The sequence below is a fragment of the Pangasianodon hypophthalmus genome, chromosome 9 (assembly GCF_027358585.1).
Source record: "Pangasianodon hypophthalmus isolate fPanHyp1 chromosome 9, fPanHyp1.pri, whole genome shotgun sequence".
In the NCBI taxonomy this organism is placed as follows: domain Eukaryota; kingdom Metazoa; phylum Chordata; class Actinopteri; order Siluriformes; family Pangasiidae; genus Pangasianodon; species Pangasianodon hypophthalmus.
Genome location: NC_069718.1, coordinates 26,898,097 through 26,921,541, shown reverse-complemented (window position 1 = coordinate 26,921,541; position 23,445 = coordinate 26,898,097). Strand labels below are relative to the sequence as shown.

General features: G+C 42.4%; 2 protein-coding genes across 12 annotated transcripts in view; both read left to right on the top strand.

The window, feature by feature from the left end:
- The window catches only part of ptpn12 (protein tyrosine phosphatase non-receptor type 12), a 48,149-nt gene extending 42,968 nt beyond the window's left edge, over positions 1–5,181 (top strand). For 3 of the 7 annotated variants that reach the window (XM_053237256.1, XM_026919240.3, XM_026919239.3), the window contains 4 exons: positions 634–698; positions 779–812; positions 1,084–1,173; positions 4,315–5,181. In XM_053237256.1, the coding sequence (XP_053093231.1) occupies positions 634–698; positions 779–812; positions 1,084–1,173; positions 4,315–4,376 (251 nt within the window). In that variant the 3' untranslated portion in view covers positions 4,377–5,181. Of the gene's footprint in view, positions 1–633; positions 699–778; positions 813–1,083; positions 1,174–4,314 lie in introns of those variants that run through there. The other 4 variants (XR_008302380.1, XR_008302381.1, XR_008302382.1 and 1 more) reach the window with 4 other exon arrangements.
- Positions 5,182–9,197: 4,016 nt separating this feature from the next.
- Positions 9,198–23,445, top strand: part of bltp3b (bridge-like lipid transfer protein family member 3B) — a 33,259-nt gene continuing 19,011 nt past the window's right edge. Inside the window, exons 1-9 of one of the 5 annotated variants that reach the window (XM_053237252.1) lie at positions 9,198–9,629; positions 18,473–18,635; positions 20,666–20,704; positions 20,898–20,989; positions 21,086–21,275; positions 21,357–21,497; positions 22,389–22,559; positions 22,883–23,033; positions 23,163–23,246. In XM_053237252.1, coding sequence (XP_053093227.1) covers positions 9,586–9,629; positions 18,473–18,635; positions 20,666–20,704; positions 20,898–20,989; positions 21,086–21,275; positions 21,357–21,497; positions 22,389–22,559; positions 22,883–23,033; positions 23,163–23,246 — 1,075 coding nt within the window. In that variant the 5' untranslated portion in view covers positions 9,198–9,585. Of the gene's footprint in view, positions 9,630–18,472; positions 18,636–20,665; positions 20,705–20,897; positions 20,990–21,085; positions 21,276–21,356; positions 21,498–22,388; positions 22,560–22,852; positions 23,034–23,162; positions 23,247–23,445 lie in introns of all 5 variants that reach the window. The other 4 variants (XM_053237251.1, XM_053237253.1, XM_053237250.1 and 1 more) reach the window with 4 other exon arrangements.

Sequence of the window (23,445 nt, the reverse complement as noted above, 5' to 3'; positions counted from 1 at the left end):
TACTGTTGAGTATTTCTTATGCTGCTGTGTTGTGTAGTGGACGCTTTTTTTGATGTAGTGTAGAATGCACTTTAAGTTTACATCCAGGACGACTTCTTTTCTGTGAGAGCAGAAACAATTTTTTCAAGATTTTTGGCATTCAGTTATAAACTGATTCATTCCTAAGTGATTTGAAGTAAAACTTTACAATTAAAATGAATTATATTCACAGTGAATAGCTTTAGCTTGATTGTTACGTTTTACATTTCCTTTATTCAGATAATAATTCGGCGTCTGTACTGTAGGCACACAAGGTTACTGAGTGTGTTAGTTACACGTTTTACAGTTAAAAGTTTCAGAATAAAATATACCAGACACTTCTAGTAAAGAGAGATCATTAAGGGTTTTAGATGGTTAACAGTTCTTAGCTCTTAAAGAGGTTGTAGTTGGAACCTCATGTGGAAGAGAAACTCTGCTGTAGGGTTCTACATGGAGTCTCTAAGGGTTCAGAGCTCTAATCAGTACTCACTAATATTCAGTCAGTAATGGGTCATGTTATGTAATGGTTATAAAAAAAAAACATGCATCTTTCACTGTCTGATTGTTTCTTGTTGTAAGCCAGCCTCTGTGGTCTGTTCTCCCCACCCACTCCAGATCCAGTGGATGTGCAGGTGGAGTTGAATGAATGTACAGGAGCATTAGGAGATGCCTCCCTCCAGGTAAGTCCAAAAAATATACCATTGATTCTTTTTATACATAACGTAACAAAATTAAATATTCCTATGTTTTAACCTTACAGCGAGCACCGAACACACAAACAAAACATCAGCCAGGTATGTGTAATGTTATAGCATACACATACACATACACTCACACACTCTGACTGGGACCTGGGATAGGAATCATTTTTTATACTTTTTTAGTACACTCTTTGAGAAGTCTTGTACATAGTTAAACCTCAGGAACTTTATGTGAGGCAATGTACCTCTTTAAAACAAGAACTGTTAAAGATTAACTACATAGCTAATAATGTTAAACTCACCACACCACTGTGATTTTGTAATGTTTCATTTTAAATGGTTTCTGTATCACTCACTTTATCAGAAAGAGGGCAGGAGAATGGAAAGCACTCTGACACAGGAACCATCAACAAAGCAGATGCAAGAATGGAGTCTGAGAAGGTTTCACAGATGGGTGAGTGGGTCTGACACATTCACGTGTGAGCTGTATGTTGGTGATGAGAAACTTAAACTTCACCCTCTGAATAAATGTGGGAGATTTCAGACTGACACGTTAGACAGCACTCTTCACCACCAGTTATTCAGCGTATTTACATCCAAACTGGGTGAACGGTGTAGGAATTACAGCACTTTATATATGTGCTCCCCACTTTTTTTTAATGGATCAAAAGTAATTGGACAATTGGCTGCTCAGCTGTTCCATGGCCAGGTGTGTGTTATTCCCTCATTATTTCACTTACACTTAAGCAGATAAAAGGTCTAGAGTTGATTAAGTGTGCTATTTGCATACTGCCAGTGATACAAGCCATCATTAGGCTGAAAAATCAAAACAAATCCATCAGAGAGACAGTGAAAACATTAGTTGTGGCCAAATCAACTAATTAGTACATTCTTTAAAAGAAAGAAGGTACTGTTGAGCTCAGGAACACCAAAAGGCCCAGAAGACCATGGAAAACAACTGAGGTGGGTGAAAGAAGAATTCATTCCCTGGTGAAAGAAGGAAAAACCCTTCACAACAGTCGGCCAGGTGAAGAACATCCTTCAGGAGGTAGGTGTATCTGTGTCAAAGTCAACAATCAAAAGAAGCCTTCATCAGAGTAAATACAGAGGTTTTACCACAGGATGAGATCAACTTGACCTGGAATGATGGGAAGAGAAGAGAAGAGTATGGAGAAGGAAAGGAACTGTGCATGATCTGAAGCGTACCACCTCATGTTATGGCGTGGGCGTGTGACTGCCAGTGAAAGAGTTTTACTTGTATTTATTGATGATGTGACTGCTGACAAAAGCAGCAGGATGAGTTCTGAAGTGTATGTGGCTGTATTATCTGCTCACATCCAGCCAAATGCTTCAAAACTCATTGGATTGCACAGATGCACAGTGACCTGAAGCTTACTTCAAAACCAATCCAAGACTTTTCACTTCTTTGCCTTAAAAAAATGTTCTGGACAAGTCAGTCACCTGAGCTGAGTCCAACTGAGCTGCATTTCACTTGCTGAAGGAAAAACTGAAGACAAAACACCCTGAGAACAAGCAGGAAGTGAAGACAGCTGCAGTAAAGACCTGGCAGATCATCACCAGAGAAGAAACCCAGCATCTGCTGATGTCTGTGGGCTCCAGACCTCAGGCAGTTATTGACCGCAAAGGATTTACAACCAAGTAATCCTACATCGTTCCTCCAATTTAGATATAAATATCCTCAAATTAAAGCTGAAAGTCTGCATTATTTATTTTCATCTCCAATATAATGTGCTACACATATAAAATAATAACTTAGTTTATGAATATGTATATGTGAATATGTAATATATATGTAACAGCTGTCATTAATGCTGTGCTCCTTAATTCTGATTTTACAAAAGTACTCAACAAAATGATCAGCCAGTCTTCTCTTGGTTTCTCTGATGTATAGGTGATTGCATCTCTTGTAGGAAAGACAACAAACTCCTGTAGTAATACATGAGGAGTGATGGGTGATGAAAAGCTGATCACTCAGGAGCTGTGATTTTAGAGGATGTGTTAATAAATGTACAGGTAGAGCATCTTGAACAGTTGAATATAGAAGAACCATAGTTAATTTACTCCTTACAGGCATGTCTTTGATGGTTTTGTCCCATCTATGAAGAGGAGTGGAGGTTCTTAAAAAAGGAAAGCAGTCTCAGGATATTTCTGGAGGATGTTGAAGGTTTAAGTGTAATTCAGCCACTGTTCTATTAGTGGGATGATAAATTCACGCCAAAGGAATTTTCTCCATCTTAGCATTGGATTGTGTAGCGGTCAGGCAATCCATAGTTACAGAAATATTCTGGTGGAAGACTTCAGTCTCACTTTCAAAGAGGAATCTCTTGACATCTTTGACGTGCCCTAGCCAGGGTATGCATTACTCCATGTATATTCGAGGGCTGATTGAAGTGATGTGGGGAAGAAAATGAGCAAATAGAGCAAGCAGCAATGCCAAAAATGTCATTAATATACGTAAGGAGCAGTGTGGATACATGTCCAGTGAATTGTTAAAAGGATTTTTTTGTCAACAAATCCTCTGAAGATGTTTGCATGAGAAAGTCCAGTTTTAGTGGCATTACTGACGTCTCTTATCTGAGAGCAAAACCTGGAATGAGAGCTGAAGCAGTTTAGTGCTAATCCTAAGACATGGTTGTGTACCCAGAGAACCCATATTTAACAAATGCAGGGAAATGCTGAACAATGCAGCGTAAACAAAAACCAAATAAGTATTCATTTGCTCTAAATACATGATGAAAGGTAACATTTTCCTCAATGTATAAAAACCAAGATAAAAGAAACTGCACTCAATAGACTCGAGTCAATAGGAAATGTCAACTAAAAACTAGGATGTCAGTTCTATGGGACAAGCAGATATCTGGGGTGTCCTGGATTTGTGTGTGTGTGTGTGTGTGTGTGTGTGTGTGTTTTGAGTAGAAGAGAGAAATAGTTTCAGTGAGGGTTGTCTGCATGTAGGTTGCGTGCAGAATTAGCGAGATGTCCTGCTGAAATGGCATTAATAATTTTGACTGAATGGAGGAGTGTAGCTGAGGAATGATCTGAATCACAAAGGTGTGTCTCTGTCTGCTTAATGTAGTGATCTTTTCTCTCCGCCTTTTTCAGCTGGCTTAAAGACAATGTTGCTTCTTTTGTCGAGATCTTTTAGCGTGTTCCTCCATCGGTAGATCGAGCAAAATCCAAAAAAAAGACAACACAATGACTAATTAACATCAATTATCAGATCATTTACCCTTCAAAATTATGATGAAGTGTGTGAACATCAGAATGAAAATTAGTTGTGTTGAAGGAATAAAGCATTCTTTTGACTTTTTAAAAAAAAAAATTCTAAGAATGCCAATTTTGAAATGGGCTGAAAACTACGCAGTTGCCTGGGGTGCAAGTTGTTCTTTGTAGCAAGGGGCTGGGCCACTGTGCGTTTTAACACATGTAGAGATATAGCAGTGGGTAAACGTGGGTTTTTTTTGTTTTTTTTTAAATGTGCAAAAGCACATTGAGGAAGGACAGTTTATGCTGTTCACGTACACTAAATATCTCACCATGGTTCCCTTTCTGTGCTTTGCTCTTCTTTCATCAGGATTTGGCAACCGCTGCACACAACCCAAAGGCCCAAGAAACCCTCCTTCCGAGTGGACATGATCGAGGACCATCAACAGTCGACCCTAACTGCATCATCACATACACACAGATGTAATACAACTGCTCTCCTGTCCTCTAAGTGTTATCGGAGAAAGAGGATCAAATCTCTCAGCACCATGCTTAGTTTCTAACAAAACAATCAGTCTGTGATTCAGATAATCTTCCATGCTGCGGTCACACTCCTGGTGCTGTGTGTGTACCGACTGCCGTGGGCTCGCTGCAGTGGTGCTAGCCTTTCTCCTCACTGGGACCACAATCCTGTTTTATTTCTCTCTAGCCAAAATAAAGCCAGATTGGACAGCCCAAAAGTAGTATGCATTGCTGTCCCGGGAATCCCGTCATCTCTTTTCTATACATTTCGACTTCTATGACAATTCAATAAGATATATACCCATAGGGACCGAGAACTACTGTCTGTTTGTTCATTTATATTTTGATTTTTCCTGCTAACTCCTTGATAGCCCTATATGCATTGTTTTATTGGTGTACAAAATGTGCTATTGCTAAATATTCTTATTAACAGAAGATGTAAGAAGTCTGTGCATGATGCCCCATGTACTGTGACCTGTAAGTTATTTGCTCCTGTTATCACAATTTTTTCCCCCTTTTTCCTTTTCAGTGTTTATAGTTTGTTTTCCAAAAGTTAGCTGTTTTATTGGCTATTTCCTGAGATATCACAGGCTCAAGATTGTAATAATGCTTTTTGTAAATTGTATTCCAAAGGTTATTTTTGTATATGCTCTTTTTTCCCCCCCTCATGAACCACGCCCCATATCACTGGCCTCCGAGCCTCACTGTGCCTTTTTGCATGCCCCTCCTGTCGTGTGTGTGTGTGTGTGTGTGTGTGTGTGTGTGTGTGTGTGTGTGTGTGTGTGTGTGTGAGAGAGAGAGAGTATGAGTGTTTGTGTGAGAGAGAGAGAGAAAGACTGAGACTGAAAGCAGGATTTACAACATCGCATTCAAGCCTCTGGGATCCTTCTCAACAACCCTGTTAATATGTTGCATAAATCAATCAACTTCTCAGTAAAAAAAAAAAAAAAAAAAAGACATGAAGAGGAATGTACTGCTGTGACTGTGTCTTATTTGCCACTAATAACTGGTGGGTGTGAACACGACACAGTCGAAAAACAGTTACTATTATCTCCTTTACACTGATTACAGAATAAAAAAAATTGTGCTTACTAGCCCCCCCGGGGTTTTCTCTCAAACACTCCAAAGCAGTTTACATCAGGTCTGAACTCAGCATTATCACCTGTGGGGAAGTGTGTGACGAGGGTTAGATAAGAACAGTGTATACAGGATAACTAAATGGTGTAATTGTTCAAACCTGAGCAGAAAGAACTGTGGAACTACAATTTTCTTACTATTATAACCCATGCATTGCTTTCAGAACCTGTGTGTGTACGTTCAGTGCTGATTATGAAGCCTCATTTCCACCAGTTTACTTGGATTTAGATGCAAAGCTCAATAATTTTCCTAGTTTCAAGCATGTAGCTATGCTCTGGAGATACAGTATTACCACTCTTAGTAAAAATGAGCAAAGGCGAATATATAGAAACTAGTGCTCCCAGTGACCAGCATAAATTGAATCATAAAGGGACCACAGACAAACACATTGTTCCACATTTCATGACAGTATTTCAGTGCTAACCCTGTGAAATGCCTCTTGAAATCTGATTGGCTGACAGTGGCCATGATTTTGAAGTAGCCCAGTCAATTAAAATCCACTTAGACATTAGCACGCCAAAGCAGTATGCAAAATTTCAGATCAATTTCAGACAGATGGTTTCTGAGAAAAAGGGATTTGAACCTAACCCCTCCCCCTGTGGATGATCAGTCCTCAAGCTAAGCATACAGCCTCCGAATCGACTCCTAAAGAAGTCTTTCAAGTTATCTGCTAATCTGTTTAATAATCCATGAGTAACCACTGTTAGAGTAAATTAATCTGCACCCAGCTTGAGGATCATTCTCCGCTGATTAGTGCAATCCCAACATAGTGTGTGTGTAAAACTCCTAGGACTAGTTTACAAAAGTCTTCACATATACGGGTTAGCTTAAAATGTATGTTGGTACAACTAAATGGTTCCTGCGGCCTTTTTATTTGATTGCGAGAACTCAAGGAATCGGTAGAAAAAAAGAATTTTGCATGTAAGACTTGCGGTTCATGAGGTATGGGCCAAAAAGTACCTGCACCACAGTTGGACCAGTCTGGCCCATCTCGCTTGTCTGAGTAGCGGGACAGAGTACTATCTACTGAACAAGTTTCATGTCTCTTCATGTCTCCTCATGTGTGGTCTGCATGATTTATTTAGAGAAGAAAAACCCAAACAATAAGTTTCCAACCCCGTTGGTACTTGGAATCTGGCTAATTAGGCTTATTAGGCTAATTAGGCTCCGCCTTCTTAGAATTGATTGACATGTGGCAGCCATATTGTTTAGAAATGTTTTTGATCATTATTGAGGTTGATACTCTCCTGAGTAGTCTGACACCAACTGTGTGAAGATCTAAATAAAAATGTAAGGAATAAAAAGTATGTTTTTTAAAATGAAATTAAATAAGAGTACAAGTGTTCAATTTCACTCAAACTCCAGCGAAGTATAAATACTCCAAAATAATACTTATGTATAGTAACGTAAAGTATTTTCCACACCTGCGTTTATCACACCTTCCTGTATTGTGTTCCTGTATCATGTGAAGTGTTGAATTTAGTCCTGTGCCCTGTTTTCAATCCTATACGTTCTTCTCTTCATTCCTACAGTGTTTTCCTGAATGATAAATAGACGTCCTCCATTTCCCTCACCTTCCTCATTCTCTTGTTTTGTTCATTGACTTGCAGATAAACGATTCGACTTCTCTTGCTTATTGGACCCGTAATCTCTACACTGTCATGCTTTGTAGCTTGCTTGGCTGCCACGTCTACACTTTTAATTCCCTCTACACATTTATCTGATGCCCAGATCAGCCTCAGTACTGTCTCACTGTTGACAATCTGTGTTTATTCATATAGAATTTTATTTTATTTATTTTAAATAATTTAAAAATTGTGTGTGATTATACACTCCTGGGCAAAAAAAAAAAGGGGGGGGGGGGGGTGTCAAGCCCAAAATTGCTAAATATGAAGCTTTTAATGGTCTTAACAACAAATCAATCATTGGTCAGGAAATGAGCAAGAATGAAACAAATAGATAAAGGAAGTTAGTATGCGAGAGCTTTTCCCTTTGATTTCTTTAAATGTTTAAGTCTTGTAGCTCTTGATGAGCTGCATCAGGTGCAGCAGAGAACCAAATAATCACTAATCTTTTAAGAAAAAAAAACATCCCAGAAGATATTTTTGGAAAATGTTGTATACTCAGACATGTGTTAGTTTGAATTTTACACCAAATATTTTAATCATTATGATGATTTTACCTTTGTGTACAAGAAGACTATAGAAGTGAATTTCCCTGTTTCTAGCTTTTCCCCAAACAAACAGTTCACTGCAGCAAAAGGAAAAATTTTCTGACCAGTGATTTGTTGTTAAAAGCTTCATATTTGCCTTTAGGGGCTTGGCCTGTTTTTTGCCCAGGGGTGTAAAAAGGATGACCATTTGCCTCATCACCCTATTCTTACCAGACTTCTCATTATGTTTATTAACATCTTAACTTTCTCAACTATTTTGTTAAAACACTACAAGGCATTACAAAAGTATGTCCCCTGATGATCACACCCATATGTGCTTCTTCCCCAAACTGTTACCACAAAGTCTGAAGCACACAATTATACAGAATGTCTCTGTGTGCTGTAGCATTACAGTTTCCCTTCACTGGAACTAAGAGGCTCAAACCTGTTCCAGCATGACAATGCCCCTGTGCACAAAGCGAGCTCCATGAAGACATGGTGTGTGAAGGTTGGAGTGGAAGAACTCGAGTGTCCTGCACAGAGCCCTGACCTCAACCCCACTGAACACCTTTGGGATGAACTGGAACACCGACTGAACCCCAGACCTCCTCGACATCCCAACATCAGCTCCTGACCTCACTAATGCTCTTGTAGCTGAATGAACACAAATCCCCACAGCCACGCTCCAACATCTAGTGGAAAGCTTCCCAGAAGAGTGGAGCTCATTATAACAGCAAACACAGGGGGAATAAATCTGGAATGGGATGTTCAACATGTACATATGGGTGTGATGGTCAGGGGTCCACATACGTTTGGTCATTATAGTGTACTACCTGTCTTTTTAAAATATACACTCACTGTCCAGTTTATTAGGAACACCTGTACACCTGCAGTTATGTAATCAGCCAATCATAAACTCATGCAGATGCAGGTGAAGAGCTTCAGTTAATGTTCACATCAAACATCAGAATGGGGGAAAATGTGGGACTCTCCTAGAAATCTCTGGGACTCTAACCGTGGCGTGGACGATGGTGCGAGAAGGGCTGGTTTTATTTTGACATGGGTTAGAAATGGCTTGCGTTGTATTTCCTTGTCGAACGTCACGTGTGAGAGTGCGGGGTCACGTGTGAGAGTGCGGGGTCACGTGTGAGGGTGCGGGGTCACGTGTGAGAGTGCACCACAGTGCCACGGGAGGCGTTAGCACGGCTGTAGCTCAGTCTGTAGCACTGACGTGTCTCACACGACCCCAGTGCAGCGCGTCCTCACAGCTACTTGTTGCCCATAATCTCCACTAGGTGGCGGTAAACCAGCTGTCAGCGCCATACCCCCCCCCCACAGCTACACAGTGGAATGATCCACACAGATTAACGTGTTAAGGCGATAAAACCCACGCGCCGTGTTTAATGTGAACTATTTTAAAAATCGTAGGTGTGAACAGTAAGTTATGATTACGTGCTTATGTTTCCGCCGGTATTCCCACGAGCTCTGAGTCATATTTACACGTTGCTTGATGCAAGATGGGATATTTGGACTGGAGTGACGTCATCGCGCATCCTGCCCCCACGTGACGCGTTAGCTCCACCCACAGGCCTGGTTTCCTGGGCGATGGTGCGTTAGTATGGCGCTGACAGTGGAGCGGGCTGAGTGATTAACCCGGGCTCCGTGTCCTCCTGCTCACGCCGAGCTGGAGCTCTGACCTTTAACTCGCCTGCGTGTGTGTGTGTGTGTGTGTGTGTGTGTGTGTTCGTCGGGATGAAACGAGACATCGAGTGTACTGAACCGGAATACTGGCTCCCGGTGTGTGGATAAATCATTCATTAGTACACAGTCATGGCCGGACTGATCAAGAAGCAGATCCTCAAGCACCTTTCCAGGTCAGTGTTCATCTCATCCTCACTCTCCATCCTCACTCTTCATCCTCACTCTTCTTCCTCACACTGTGCAGTTCTAACAAGCTTCATGAGCCCTGAGAGCTATCTGCCTAGCCTCTCTAGCTGGCCCGATGGCTAGCTGCACTGAGGACCTGATGGTGTCCTGGCGGCGGTTCAGTCTCAATCCCTGAGCAGTGCACTTCCTGAGCAGCGGTGGAGTCGCGGCTCCTGCACCCTCCCCAGTGCACTACACACACTGCAGGAGCCCGTGTGGGACGCAGCCAAGGTGGAGCTCTCGCTAGTCAGATGAATACTTATGTGTTTCCCAGTCAGCTTCCTCTTGTGTAGACAGGAATAACAGATTTCAGGGCTTCCCCTGTCAGTTCCTCCCTGTGTGTGTGTGTGTGTGTGTGTGTGTGTGAGTTTCAGAGAGAAGTTCAGCTCAGGGAACTCAGTGTCAGGTCATAACGCGTCATTACGCCTTTATTACAAAGCAGCCTCTCTGTAATGATGTGGATCAGTGATAATCAGCTTCAATCAGCTGAATAATGCACAAGACAACTTTTTTCACAGGGTTTGTCAGCTCTGTTCAGGGGAAAGTTAGCTACAGCACGCTCAAAAAGTCGCTCGGTGACGTCACAGGCTAATTTGCATGTTCATTGATTGGTCATTTGCATATCAAAAAAAAAAACAAAAAGGCTATATGGTGATTTTCTGAAGACAGTAACAGTCTGTCTAACCGAATCTCTCCTAATAGAAAATAATAGATTATAGTTTATTCTTATAGAAAGAGGTCATCTTCGGTCACGGCACCACGATGCTTTTCCACATTATTACTATAACTGTAAAATACGATAGCGTCTACCAAGAACACAGACAGACACTAACAGTGGTAGTGAGGAGTGGTGAAGGAAACAAAACGGATGGAAGAACTCCATGACTGGAAATATCTCCAAGAAGAACGTTTAAAATCAAGAAGTGTGGACAGTGAGGGTCAGTGAGGGTCAGTGATTGGTTATCAGGAACGATGGTGGTCAGTGATTGGTTGATGGGAACGATGGTGGTCAGTGATTGGTTGATGAGAACAATGGTGGTCAGCGATTTGTTGATGGGAACGATGGTGGTCAGCGATTGGTTGTTTAGGAACGATGGTGGTCAGTGATTGGTTGTTAGGAACGATGGTGGTCAGTGATTGGTTGTTAGGAACGATGGTGGTCAGCGATTGGTTGTTTAGGAACGATGGTGGTCAGTGATTGGTTGTTTAGGAACGATGGTGGTCAGCGATTGGTTGTTAGGAACGATGGTGGTCAGTGATTGGTTGATGAGAACGATGGTGGTCAGCGATTGGTTGTTTAGGAACGATGGTGGTCAGTGATTGGTTGTTTAGGAACGATGGTGGTCAGTGATTGGTTGTTAGGAACGATGGTGGTCAGTGATTGGTTGTTAGGAACGATGGTGGTCAGCGATTGGTTGTTTAGGAACGATGGTGGTCAGTGATTGGTTGTTAGGAACGATGGTGGTCAGCGATTGGTTGTTTAGGAACGATGGTGGTCAGTGATTGGTTGTTTAGGAACGATGGTGGTCAGCGATTGGTTGTTAGGAACGATGGTGGTCAGTGATTGGTTGATGAGAACGATGGTGGTCAGCGATTGGTTGTTTAGGAACGATGGTGGTCAGCGATTGGTTGTTTAGGAACGATGGTGGTCAGTGATTGGTTGTTAGGAACGATGGTGGTCAGCGATTGGTTGTTTAGGAACGATGGTGGTTAGCGATTGGTTGTTTAGGAACGATGGTGGTCAGTGATTGGTTGTTAGGAACGATGGTGGTCAGTGATTGGTTGTTAGGAACGATGGTGGTCAGTGATTGGTTGTTAGGAACGATGGTGGTCAGTGATTGGTTGAAGGGCACATGGGCTCATGGCTTTACGCGCTGGTGGTGAGGCGACCAAACCTGCTTTCTCAGCTCGTATAACCAGCAGCTGTGACGTGAGCTGGAGAAGGACTAGCACACGGGTGTTCAACTAAAATTTATAAAGGTCCAGGAGCTCACAAAAGTCCAGATACACAACTAACACACCTGAACGGTGACAGCAGTTTTACCTTTTAATGCTAAACTGTTATTAGTTTGTGGCTATTAATAAGACACCCTATTTGCATTATTAATTTTTATGGGTGAGCTGGAAGAGCTGTAATCTAATCCACCTTTTCTAAAAGACTGTGTGTGTGTGTGTGTGTGTGTGTGTGTGTGTGTGTGTGTGTGTGTGTGTGAAGCTTTAATGAAGCACCTTGGCAGGTCTGGTAGATGAGTTCATCGTGTAAATCCAGAGGGTTAGCAGTGCTGATAAGGTGAGCGTTAGGGCTGGAATGTTGTTGTGAGTTGTGCAGACAAGTGCTACCAGTTACACAGTTATAATGTCTCCTCTGGACAGATAACCACGTCTCAGCAACGCTTATTCATAAATGCGTTCAGGATCTTTGCGGTTTTGTTGTTGCAAATGACCGTTACAAGTCTGAACCTCCCGCGGCGTGTTTGGTCCTGCTCAGTGGATCGTGACGGGGGTTGTGTAGCGTGTAGCCAGTGGGTCGCTCGGTGTGTTACGGACAGCCAGGCGTGGACCTGACTCACGCAGTTTGCTGTTTTATAATTATACAGAAAAGTACAGTGTTTGACCGTGGTGTCATTACATGAAAATCTGTGTATCCCTGCGTTCACACTAGCGAGCCACGATTTCAGTGACAGTGACAGCTGCTGATTTAAATTGTAAACAAAAGTCAGTGAAATCTGTGACGTGTGGTTCCACCCTGGCTGATCTGGTATGGAATCACCTGTCTGTGTTTGCACTGGCGTGACGTAGAATGTTAATTATACACCCGGTGGACTGACTTTTGTTTGTCCTGTAAGTGGAATTCCTGAGCTGTTCGTTTGTTCGTTGCTCTGCAGGGTCAAAGCTGAACTGCTGATGTGACCTTGTGGATTTGAGGAAGTGAGAGTGTGTTGAGTGTGTTCTTTTCTGGCATCTAGGCATGAGATGATTCACTAAAGCCACATATCCTGATACAGGCTTCACGAGATGACATTTACACGAGAGACGATATTGACCCAAATAAAATATAAAATTTTAATACATTTATTTTGTAATGAAAACAAATCAATACATTGTATTGTAAGAAAATTAGATCAGGATTTATATAAAATAAGGCGTAATTTTCTCCTATTATTAACATTATTTTAATCTTATTCAGTGTCATAAATGTATTTTATGGCAACGTTATTAATATGAAAAGATTATTTGACTGTAGATTGTATCTTAAATGATTAGGCTAATTAACAACTTGATGTCATCACATCACCGCTCTTACTGCTGTCTGACACCAGTGTAACTGTACAGATGACAAAACAATCATGATTTTATAGTGTATGTTTCCTCATCCCCCCAAAATTAATTTCTGGTTACATCACTGCCAGCACAACACACAACATGCTTCTGAATTGTTCTGGACGCGAGTGTGACTCCCATCAAGCGCAACACGCAGGCGTTGATTTTAACCCGTGTTTCAAGCTAGCTGCGATAGAAACCAGCGTGCTCATATATACAGCGGTTTACGGTAACCACGCCTCGGATCTGCTGTGAATCCTGGACAGTGTGAAGAAGTTGAGCAGTAGCGTACTACTACAAGTTCATGCGGGCCGAATGAAGCGAGGTTGCAGGTGTTGTGTTTGACTCTCGTGCCATAACACTTTCTTCTGATTAGCTTAACGTTTTGGACTGGTAAGTAAGCATGCTTCAAGGCAGTTAGGGTCCCACTCGCAAACTTTACGCTCTGTACGCAAACTTGATGCTGCTGTCTAGTGTGTAAGAGGAGGTGGAGCTCGTAATGAATATTAAATGGAAATAACGCGATACACGATATGAGAAGCAAATTCATCTCGGCATTGTTTAGTATTGTGATATTCGAGACAACAATATTCTGGCACATGAATACTAGCATCCCAGTGCTGCTCACCAATAGTAATGCACCATTAATACTACTTGTGTTGAGCTGACACTGCATAGTATTTATTATACACATGGTATCTGCATGGCAAGCTATTGCCTTTAAATACAGTTACTAGAGCTACCAGGATGACAGAACATCAAGAAACTTGATGAAACATCCATAGACTCATAAATAAGACGACAAGACCAGGAATGCAGGGACAAAAAGTCAAGGCTATTCAATTATTAAAGCCACCTTAAAGTTCATAGCACATGATTTATGATGTTCTTTTAGGAGATTTTGCCAGATAGAGCCTTTAAGCCTATAACCACTTTAAACTTTATTTGGAAAAATAATCAGAGGAGAATAAATGAAACCTTTCCATGTTGGCCAGCTAGGAAACTGAGCTTGCCAAGACGACAGATCGCGTGTGTCAGGGATGCAGTCAGGCACCAGGTGCCTCAGTACATCATCTGCAAGAAGAAAAGATCCAGTGCCAGGGCAGAAGTGGCTCAATGTTATTTACAAATGTCCAGGGCTGCAACGGTTAGTCGAAATATTTGATAATGTCGGTTATTAAAAATTATTAATATGGATTTTATTTTCGAGTCGCTAACAGAAATGAAAAGCCCTGTTCACACCTGACATGACCTCGTGTCCTGGGTGATCTGATCGTTAGTGGACAGTGCTGAGGACAGGTGTGAACGAGGCTCTCGGAGGCTCTCGGAGGCGCACTGTGGTCCGATCACTGAGGCCATCTTCAGAGGCGGTCAGGGACACACGTGACCACATAACGTTTGATCACAAAAGCATCTCGGTGTGCTTTAAAATGTTACATTTTAAGTTTTTAAGTTAAATCTGTTCATACTGAATCTTAGGAAAGATTAGTTATGATTTAGTTACGAGTTCTGACACAAACTACCATTCAAAAGGTTCACAATTTCCATGAAAACTCAAACTTTTATTCATCAAATAAGTTGCAAAATGAATAGAAGATATAGTCAAGACATTGACAAGATTAGAAATAATGATTTACTTTCACCCTGTACAAATTTGCCCCTTTACCAGCATTAAAGCACCCCAGACCATCGCATTTCCTCCACTGTGCTTTACAGATGGTGTAAGCTCTCCTTCAGCGTCTTCTCATTTGTGCTGCTTCTCACAAATGTTCTTCTCTGTGATGCAAACACCTCCGACTTAGATTAGACTGCCCATAACACTTCTGCTCATTTTCCGTTTATTAGCCAGTCACAAAGACTCTCAGTTTCTCTCATGGAATAGCCTTCATTTCTCACAACAGCGATAGACTGAAGGGTTTCTGAAGAAAGCGCTTTCTTTTTGGCCATGTTGAGAACATAATGAAAAACCCACAAATGCTGATGCTCCGGATCCACAGGTGGATGTGTAAAGTGTACTACAAGTGTAAATGCATGTGGTTAAAATCTTATCAGGACACAATCCAGATACAGGTGGCATGAAATGATGGGGTAAATGGGGTCCTTGATCGTTTTGGTGGCCTGATCTTCCACCTTCAGCAGAACTTATGAAAAATGCATGCCGCTGTGAGAGAGAGAGGAAACTTGGATATGAATGTGTCTCGTCGAGCTCGAGTGGCCACTGGCCAGGCCGAGAGCCGCTCCAGCCGACTGAGCTGCCATGTGGCCTAGAGAATGCTGCTGTTTTAGAATGAATATTTAACTGGCTAAACATCTCAAGGACAGATATGGCCCTGGTTCCTCGCACCTTCTGAATTGTGTGTGTGTGTGTGTGTGACTTGGCCAGGCCTGTGTGTTGTAAAGACAGGCTGGCTCTGAACAACACGCCTTCAATAATTTATACTGGAGGCCTGGATGGCTTCTACTGTGTCTGCTGAGAAATAAAGGAGGGAGAGAGGCCTTCACTGAGAGTAAGTAGTGCAAAGGTCACAACTGAACTACAGTTACTAATAAAATACAGCTCTGATTTAGAAATACATTTTATTCACTTACTCGTAAAAAAGTAGCGATAACACTTTTTCTTTTCCGATATCGATACTGAAACCTGGAATATCAGCTTTAAAAAGTTTTTAAAAGTTTAAAAAAATGCTTGGAAATGTTTTTTTATTTTTACTTGAAGGAATTCACAGTTAAACTCTTTTACACAAAATTACTTGTAAATATTATAAACACAATAAAGTGTAAAGTATAACTATAATCAAGTCAGTTTGAAAAATAAATTTATTTTCTGAATCCAATTCAAATGCTGTTTGTTACAGGATCAGATATGGTCCACCTTTTTTTTTTTTTTTTTTTGCTGGTATCGGCTTGATACTGATACGGGTGTGAATCAGTGCCATCTCTAACCAAACAGCTTTAGCTGAGTCATGTGACTGTCATTTAAGGATGTTCCCTCCAGAGTTACTGGTAGCCTTCATGGAAATGAGCAAAATGAATATATTAAAACAATGACACAGGTAGACATTCATGTATATTACCAAAAGGTCGTGCCTTTTTTCCTCCAGAACACTGGTTTCAGAATCATCCCTTGCCATTAACATTTGTGACACCTGCCCTGGAGAGAATAACAGCACTGACGTTTGATGAAACTTGATCCAGTCCTCCACGCAGAACATTATAATCTTGTGTTTGTGCATGTGGACTTCCCTCTTCCTCTCAGAGCGCAGGTTTTCAGCAGCATTCAAATCAGGAGACTGAGATTGTCATTGCATAACACTGATTTGTGTTTCTTGAATGATTTCTGTGTTTGTTTGGAAGTATGATGTCTCATCATCTTGTTGAAAGCTCTGTCTGTGGCCAGTCTGTATCTGCTGGTAGACTTTTGGATTGAAATATCTTCACAAAAGCCCCTCAGCCACCAGCCACAAAACTTCCCCAAAGCGTCAGGGATCCGCCCTCGTGTTTTACGGCAGGTGTCAGGTGCTTTTCTCTGCATGCAGTGTTTTTTGTAAATGTAAAACTGGTAGAACTGGTAAACTAGTGAAGTTGTTGATCTTGCTATGAAGTAGGGCTGGGCAATATGGCATATAGTATTGATAACGTGATGAATTTGATATACATCTTTCTGAAACATTGTGTACATTGTCATATGTTTTTCTTTTTTTTTTTCAGATAGTTGCAAATTGGGAGCAACTGTAAAATGTTACTGTTCAATATTTGTTTAATTTTGCATAACAAAAAGGATGCAGTACTACTGTATTGCTGGTAATTCATTGTCCATAAGCATTGTGATATGATATTTCCGTCATATTTCCCACCTGTACTGTGAAGTTACTGCTATGAAGACGTGCTGCAGAGGACGTGGGTGGAACTGGACAGTCTATATATCCTGTGGTTTAATCTTCTCATCAACGGGCTGTAAGACTATAATAAGACTATAGTAAGACTATAGTAAGACTAGGTGAGATTTCTGTAGGGTAGCTGTGCTGCTTTTACTCTTTGATCCTTCACCCTCTGAAACAGGATTAGTCATGTTGTGTTACCTGCTGGGGGCAGGGTTTAGCGTGTGTGCTATGTGAACGCTCAAACCAAAGAACTGTACAGGCTTTTTTATTGACAAATTGTAAATGTGCCACTGAGATTGAAAACAACATGCAACTTTCATCAGTCCCAGTAAAAGTAAACCGCAGTGTGCTGCATATTTTGGCATTACACAAAGTGTTCATACAGAGCAGCTTCAGGGCTATGGATCTCCACACACACAAACCTGGCCTGTGGTGTAGTGAGCTGTGCTGTACTCAAACGTTTTGCACACTCGTGCTTGTGAAAAAGGAAGCTGCAGCAGTAGAGCAGGATGCTTATCTCGTCCACCGCACTAAGCAGAGCAACTTCTGTGGAATTTACACTTTAAACATTTAAAAACTCGTCATTCAAGAGTGCTTGTGTTCATGTTAAGCCAGTTTTACTCTGCACAATTCCAGCTGTCTGTTATAGTTGTTGTTTATCACACTGTACGAGATGGTCCCAGTGAAATCATGGCAGAATTCTGTGACAGACGTGTTCTCCGTGTCAGATTATACAGTGAAGATCCTACGATTAAAGGAAATTCTGCCACACTGGGTGCACAGCAACACAGCACAGGAAAGCATGAAAAAGTTTCACATTTTCATAATAGTGGATTTCAGAAAGTGGATTTTAGGCGAGTGTTACCAGGATCAGCGCTCACACTCAAGTGAACTTTGTCGTTGGTGATCTTTGGTCGCAAGTCGGCCGCTGGTGAGCGTGTCACATTATGAGTTCTCAACTCAACACCACTGATCTCAACTCCTCACCAAAGATTTTCCGTTACACTGTGTGATTGTGCCTGAGAGAGGAAAATCGGGCTGATAATTGTTCATTGTAAAGCTGGCTTTATTTAGGAGTTGTGCTCTGTGACATTTATCAGAGTTCAGTCAGTTTAAATGTCTCTGCCTGTAGCTCCAAAGATAGCAGCAGTGGTAACATTGGCCTTAACATTATGTGCAAAGTCCAAAGAGGAGGTGTGTTGTGCAGGTGGCACTGTGTGAGGTTTTGACACCAGCAAACAGCTTCCTCTTCTTCTTGCAGAATGAAGCATTGCATTTATCTCTGTTTATCAACAGTGGTAGTAAGCACTAAAGCACTGTTTGTGATAAACCAAATCAGGGACATGGAGCATTCTCATACCTGTGTTTACTTCTAACAAAACTATTCACCAGTGGGAGTGTTAGTGGTTGTGTCAGTTATCATACTCCACGGTAGGTTTTAAGCTGCAAGCTCTACCGTCATGGACAGTCACAGACATGGACTTAACTCTTACTCCGTTTACTTACAGCTTGTAACTAATTCATAACTAAATTCCTTACACACTCATCTGCTCCTTGTACAGAAGTATAATAAAACATTCTCTCTCTAGGTTTGCTAAGAACCTGTCCCCAGATAAGATCAACCTGAGCACGTTGAAGGGGGAGGGTCAGCTGACCAATCTGGAGCTGGATGAGGAGGTGCTGCAGAACATGCTGGATCTGCCCACGTGGTTGGCCATCACCAAGGTCTTCTGCAACAAGGCAGCGATCCGGGTGAGAAGTAGCTCCACTTCACGCACAGTATCAGCCCCATATCACCACAGTATCAGCCCCATTTCACCACAGCATCAGCCCCATTTCACCACAGTATCAGCCCCGTATCACCACAGCATCAGCCCCGTATCACCACAGCATCAGCCCCGTATCACCACAGCATCAGCCCCATTTCACCACAGCATCAGCCCCGTATCACCACAGCATCAGCCCCGTATCACCACAGCATCAGCCCCGTATCACCACAGCATCAGCCCCATTTCTCCACAGCATCAGCCCCATTTCACCACAGTATCAGCCCCGTATCACCACAGCATCAGCCCCATTTCACCACAGCATCAGCCCCATATCACCACAGTATCAGCCCCATATCACCACAGTATCAGCCCCATTTCACCACAGTATCAGCCCCATATCACCACAGTATCAGCCCCATTTCACCACAGTATCAGCCCCGTATCACCACAGTATCAGCCCCATTTCACCACAGTATCAGCCCCATATCACCACAGTATCAGCCCCGTATCACCACAGTATCAGCCCCGTTTCACCACAGTATCAGCCCCATTTCACCACAGTATCAGCCCCATTTCACCACAGTATCAGCCCCATTTCACCACAGTATCAGCCCCGTATCACCACAGTATCAGCCCCATTTCACCACAGTATCAGCCCCGTTTCACCACAGTATCAGCCCCGTATCAGCACAGTATCAGCCCCGTATCAGCACAGTATCAGCCCCGTATCACCACAGCATCAGCCCCGTATCACCACAGTATCAGCCCCGTATCACCACAGTATCAGCCCCGTATCACCACAGTATCAGCCCCGTATCAGCACAGTATCAGCCCCGTATCAGCACAGTATCAGCCCCGTATCACCACAGTATCAGCCCCGTATCACCACAGTATCAGCCCCGTATCAGCACAGTATCAGCCCCGTATCAGCACAGTATCAGCCCCGTATCAGCACAGTATCAGCCCCGTATCAGCACAGTATCAGCCCCGTATCACCACAGTATCAGCCCCGTATCACCACAGTATCAGCCCCGCATCAGCACAGTATCAGCCCTATATCAACTCCATATCGTCCCCATATCAGCATTGTATCGTCTCCATATCGTCCCTGTATCGGCCCCATATAAGGACCACATTGGCCTCATATCACCAGTGGATTATACTGGCTTTGTTCAGTACTCAGTAAAAACTGATGTGGTGTTTCCGAAAAAACAAAGTTTAAGCATTTCTTTCATTTTCAGTTTTATTCCTTTACTATTTTTCCTTATTCTTTCCTTCTTTCTTTCTTTTCTTTCTGTCTTTCTGTTTCATTTGTATAATAAGTCTTTAACAGAGTGTGTGCGTGTGCATGTGTGTATGTGTGCGTTTACTTGTTTGGGGTTGTGTGTGAGTGTGTGTGTCTGTGTGTGTATGTGGTGATATCCTTTCAGTGGACATATTTGTAAAAAAAAAAAAAAAAAAAAGTCTAAAATTGTTTTCAGTAGTATTGTTAGGTCTGTATTAGCATTACTTAACAAAGCCACCAGTCAGCTGTTACATCACTCAAATATCAAAAATATTGTGAAGGAGTCTGAGAGCTACATAATAAGTGGATTACACACACACACACACACACACACACTCTGACGCAATGAGTTGTAGGGCTTGGCCTGTTGTTAAAGCCTGGTTAGTGTTATTAAGCCCTGAATCACCAGCAAAGGTGCTGGACCAGTTTGTTCGGGTTGCATTCCCAAACACACACATGCTCGTTAGCTGGGTTTAAACAAGAGAAGTGTGTAGACTGTGTTATTATCTTCTTAATCCTAACCCTAAACCAAATTGCATGCCTGTGCAAACCCACTCTCGATCAACATCTGCTGATGTTGGACTCCAGATGTGGAGTAGATTGTTGCTGTGATTTCACATAGAAGGAAAACCACAATGTATGACATATCTTAGGTTCTCTTAGTTTTTTAAATGGTTAAAGTAACTGTGTGTGTGTGTGTGTGTGTGTGTGTGTGTGTGTTCAATCAGATCCCATGGACCAAGCTGAAAACACATCCTATAACCCTGGTAAGTGTTGCCACTCACTTCACCTACTATACCTGGTGTCCTTTCTGTACAGTAACACTGTTTTTTATAAACATGCACTTTTAGAAGTTTTATAGTAAAGATAAAAACTGGAACTCATCTCTGGTCTATCTACACGGTGCTCGAGATATTTTATGAGGTCTGTAATAGGTCAAATTGTTCAACTGTCTTTCAGTCACTGGACAAAGTTGTGATGGAAATGAGCACCTGTGATGAGCCACGCCCACCCAATGGACCCTCTCCCATAGCAACAGCCTCAGGTCAAAGGTCAGTATTGCTTGCTTCACACCTGAAGGACGTTCCTTATCTTTGGCTTTTATTTTCTTTTGTGAACGTGGCTTTTGCTCCTTTTCTCTATTTCAGTGAGTATGGTTTTGCTGAGAAGGTAGTAGAGGGCATTTCTCTGTCTGTGAATTCCATCATTATCCGGATCAGTGCCAAGGCCTTCAATGCATCGTTTGAGCTCTCTCAGCTGCAGGTCTACAGCGTGAACACCAGCTGGGTGACCAGCGACCTGCGCTACACACGCATTCAGGACCCTGCTCGTGGAGAGGTACAAACACTTGCATATATAAACACATGGGAGCGTACGGAGATGTGTGTGTGCTCAGATTCAGTGTGTGTTGTGGTGTAGATCCTGACCTTTAAGGAGGTTAGCTGGCAGATGATCCGGATTGAGGCTGATGCCATCCAGAGCTCTGAACACGAGGTGCTCAGTGCCCCTATCCGTCTCATCACCAATCAGTCCAAGATCAGAGTCACACTTAAGAGGAGGGTAAGCTTTATATCTATTGTTCTACACTCACCGTCCACTTTATTAAGAACACCTGTACAGTGCAGTTATCCAATCAGCCAATCATGTGGCAGCAGCACAGTGCATAAACTCATGCAGATACAGGTCAAGAGCTTCAGTTAATGTTCACGTCAAACATCAGAATGAAGAAAAAGTGTGATCTCTGTGACTTTAACCGTGGCATGGTTGTTGGTACCAGATGGGCAGGTTTGAGTTTTTCAGAAACTGCTGATCTCCTGGGATTTTCACACACAACAGTCTCTAGAGTTTACACAGAATGGTACGAAAAACAAAAAACACTGAGTGAGAGACAGTTCTGTGGGAGGAAACACCTTGTTGATAAGAGAGATCAGAGGAGAATGGCCAGATTGGTTCAAGCTGTCAGGAAGGATATAGTAACTCAAATAATCACACTTTACAACAGTGGTGAGCAGAAAAGCATCTCAGCATGCACAACACACTGAACCTTGAAGTGGATGAGCTACAGCAGCAGAAGACCACATCAGGTTCCTCTCCTGTCAGCCAAGAACAGGAATCTGAGGCCATCATGATCACAGACTCACTGAAACTGGACAGCTGAAGATTAGAAAAACTTCAGCCACACTTCAGCTGTCCAGTTTCAGTGACCAGTGAATTGTGCCACCACAGTGGGGGGAATGTTCATGCTTTAGCGTACATGTTGTATGAAATCCAGGATGCGCAATGCAAAGGATTGCCAGGCTTCAACAGATGTAGGCTACATGCAATTAATTTTTTTTGTCTAGGGATCTCAACTTTATTTCCTCCTATTTTATCTCACATAAAACAGAGTCTGCTTCAATATCTAATATCTAGAGCTTTCTATCTAACACACATTCCTTGCTGTGTTTTCAGATGAAGGACTGCCATGTTGTAGCGTCTAAACTGATCCTGATCCTGGACGACCTGCTGTGGGTGCTGACGGACTCGCAGCTCAAAGCCATGGTGCAGTACGCCAAGTCTCTGAGTGAGGCCATGGAGAAATCAGCGCTGCAGAGGAAGAGCATGGCACCTGACTCTTCTCAGGTGTGTGTGTGTGTGTGTGTGTATGTGTGTGTGTGTGTGTGTGCACGCATGCATGTTGACCGTGACCCAATTCTTCTTCAGGAGGAAATGCAGGCTATAGCTTTATTGATTCTTGCCCTGGCGCTCTCTCTCTCTCTCTCTCTCTCTCTCATATATTTCTTATTTTGTCTGATGACTGTTTATTGAGTAAATTGACACTTTGTCTTTTTTTCTTGTTCTCTTCTTGCACTTGCAGTGGTAATAGAAAATATCTTCTGTAAGTAAGTTACAGTGTGTATTATTGTGTATGTTAGGCAACAACAGCGCCCATCTCTGCACAGCAGGTACACATACAGCAGGCCTCAGCCGCAACAGACCCAAGTGCCTCTATGGCTCACCTCTTCAATGCCTTCGATGTGTGTGAAACCTCCCACCACCTGCAGATTACGCACCTCGACTTGCACATCTGCGACGACATCCACGCCAAGGACAGGGGTACTGCACACCAGCAAAGTGAAAGAAATGCATCTAATAGGTTGTCCTACAAATCTGTGCCTGCGTTGTCTGTGCCTCATCTCTCTCTCTCTCTCTCTCTCTCTCTCTCTCTGTCTCTCTCTCTTCCAGGGATTGATAAGAGGATTCAAGGTGGGGCCATGCAGCTCTCTTTCAGTTCCATCACCATAGACTACTATCCGTTCCACAGAGCAGGTATAAACATATGAAACAGGCTTGTGCGATGTAACGGTATTATCGTCCCTACACCATTATTCCATTGCAACGATATTCAGTGATGTTTGTGAGTGATGACACTTTACAAATAATGTTAATGGTAAGGATAATTAGAAAGAGATTAAATACACTGTTTTTTTTTTTTTTTTTGACTGAGCAGATCAATAAAGAAAATGCC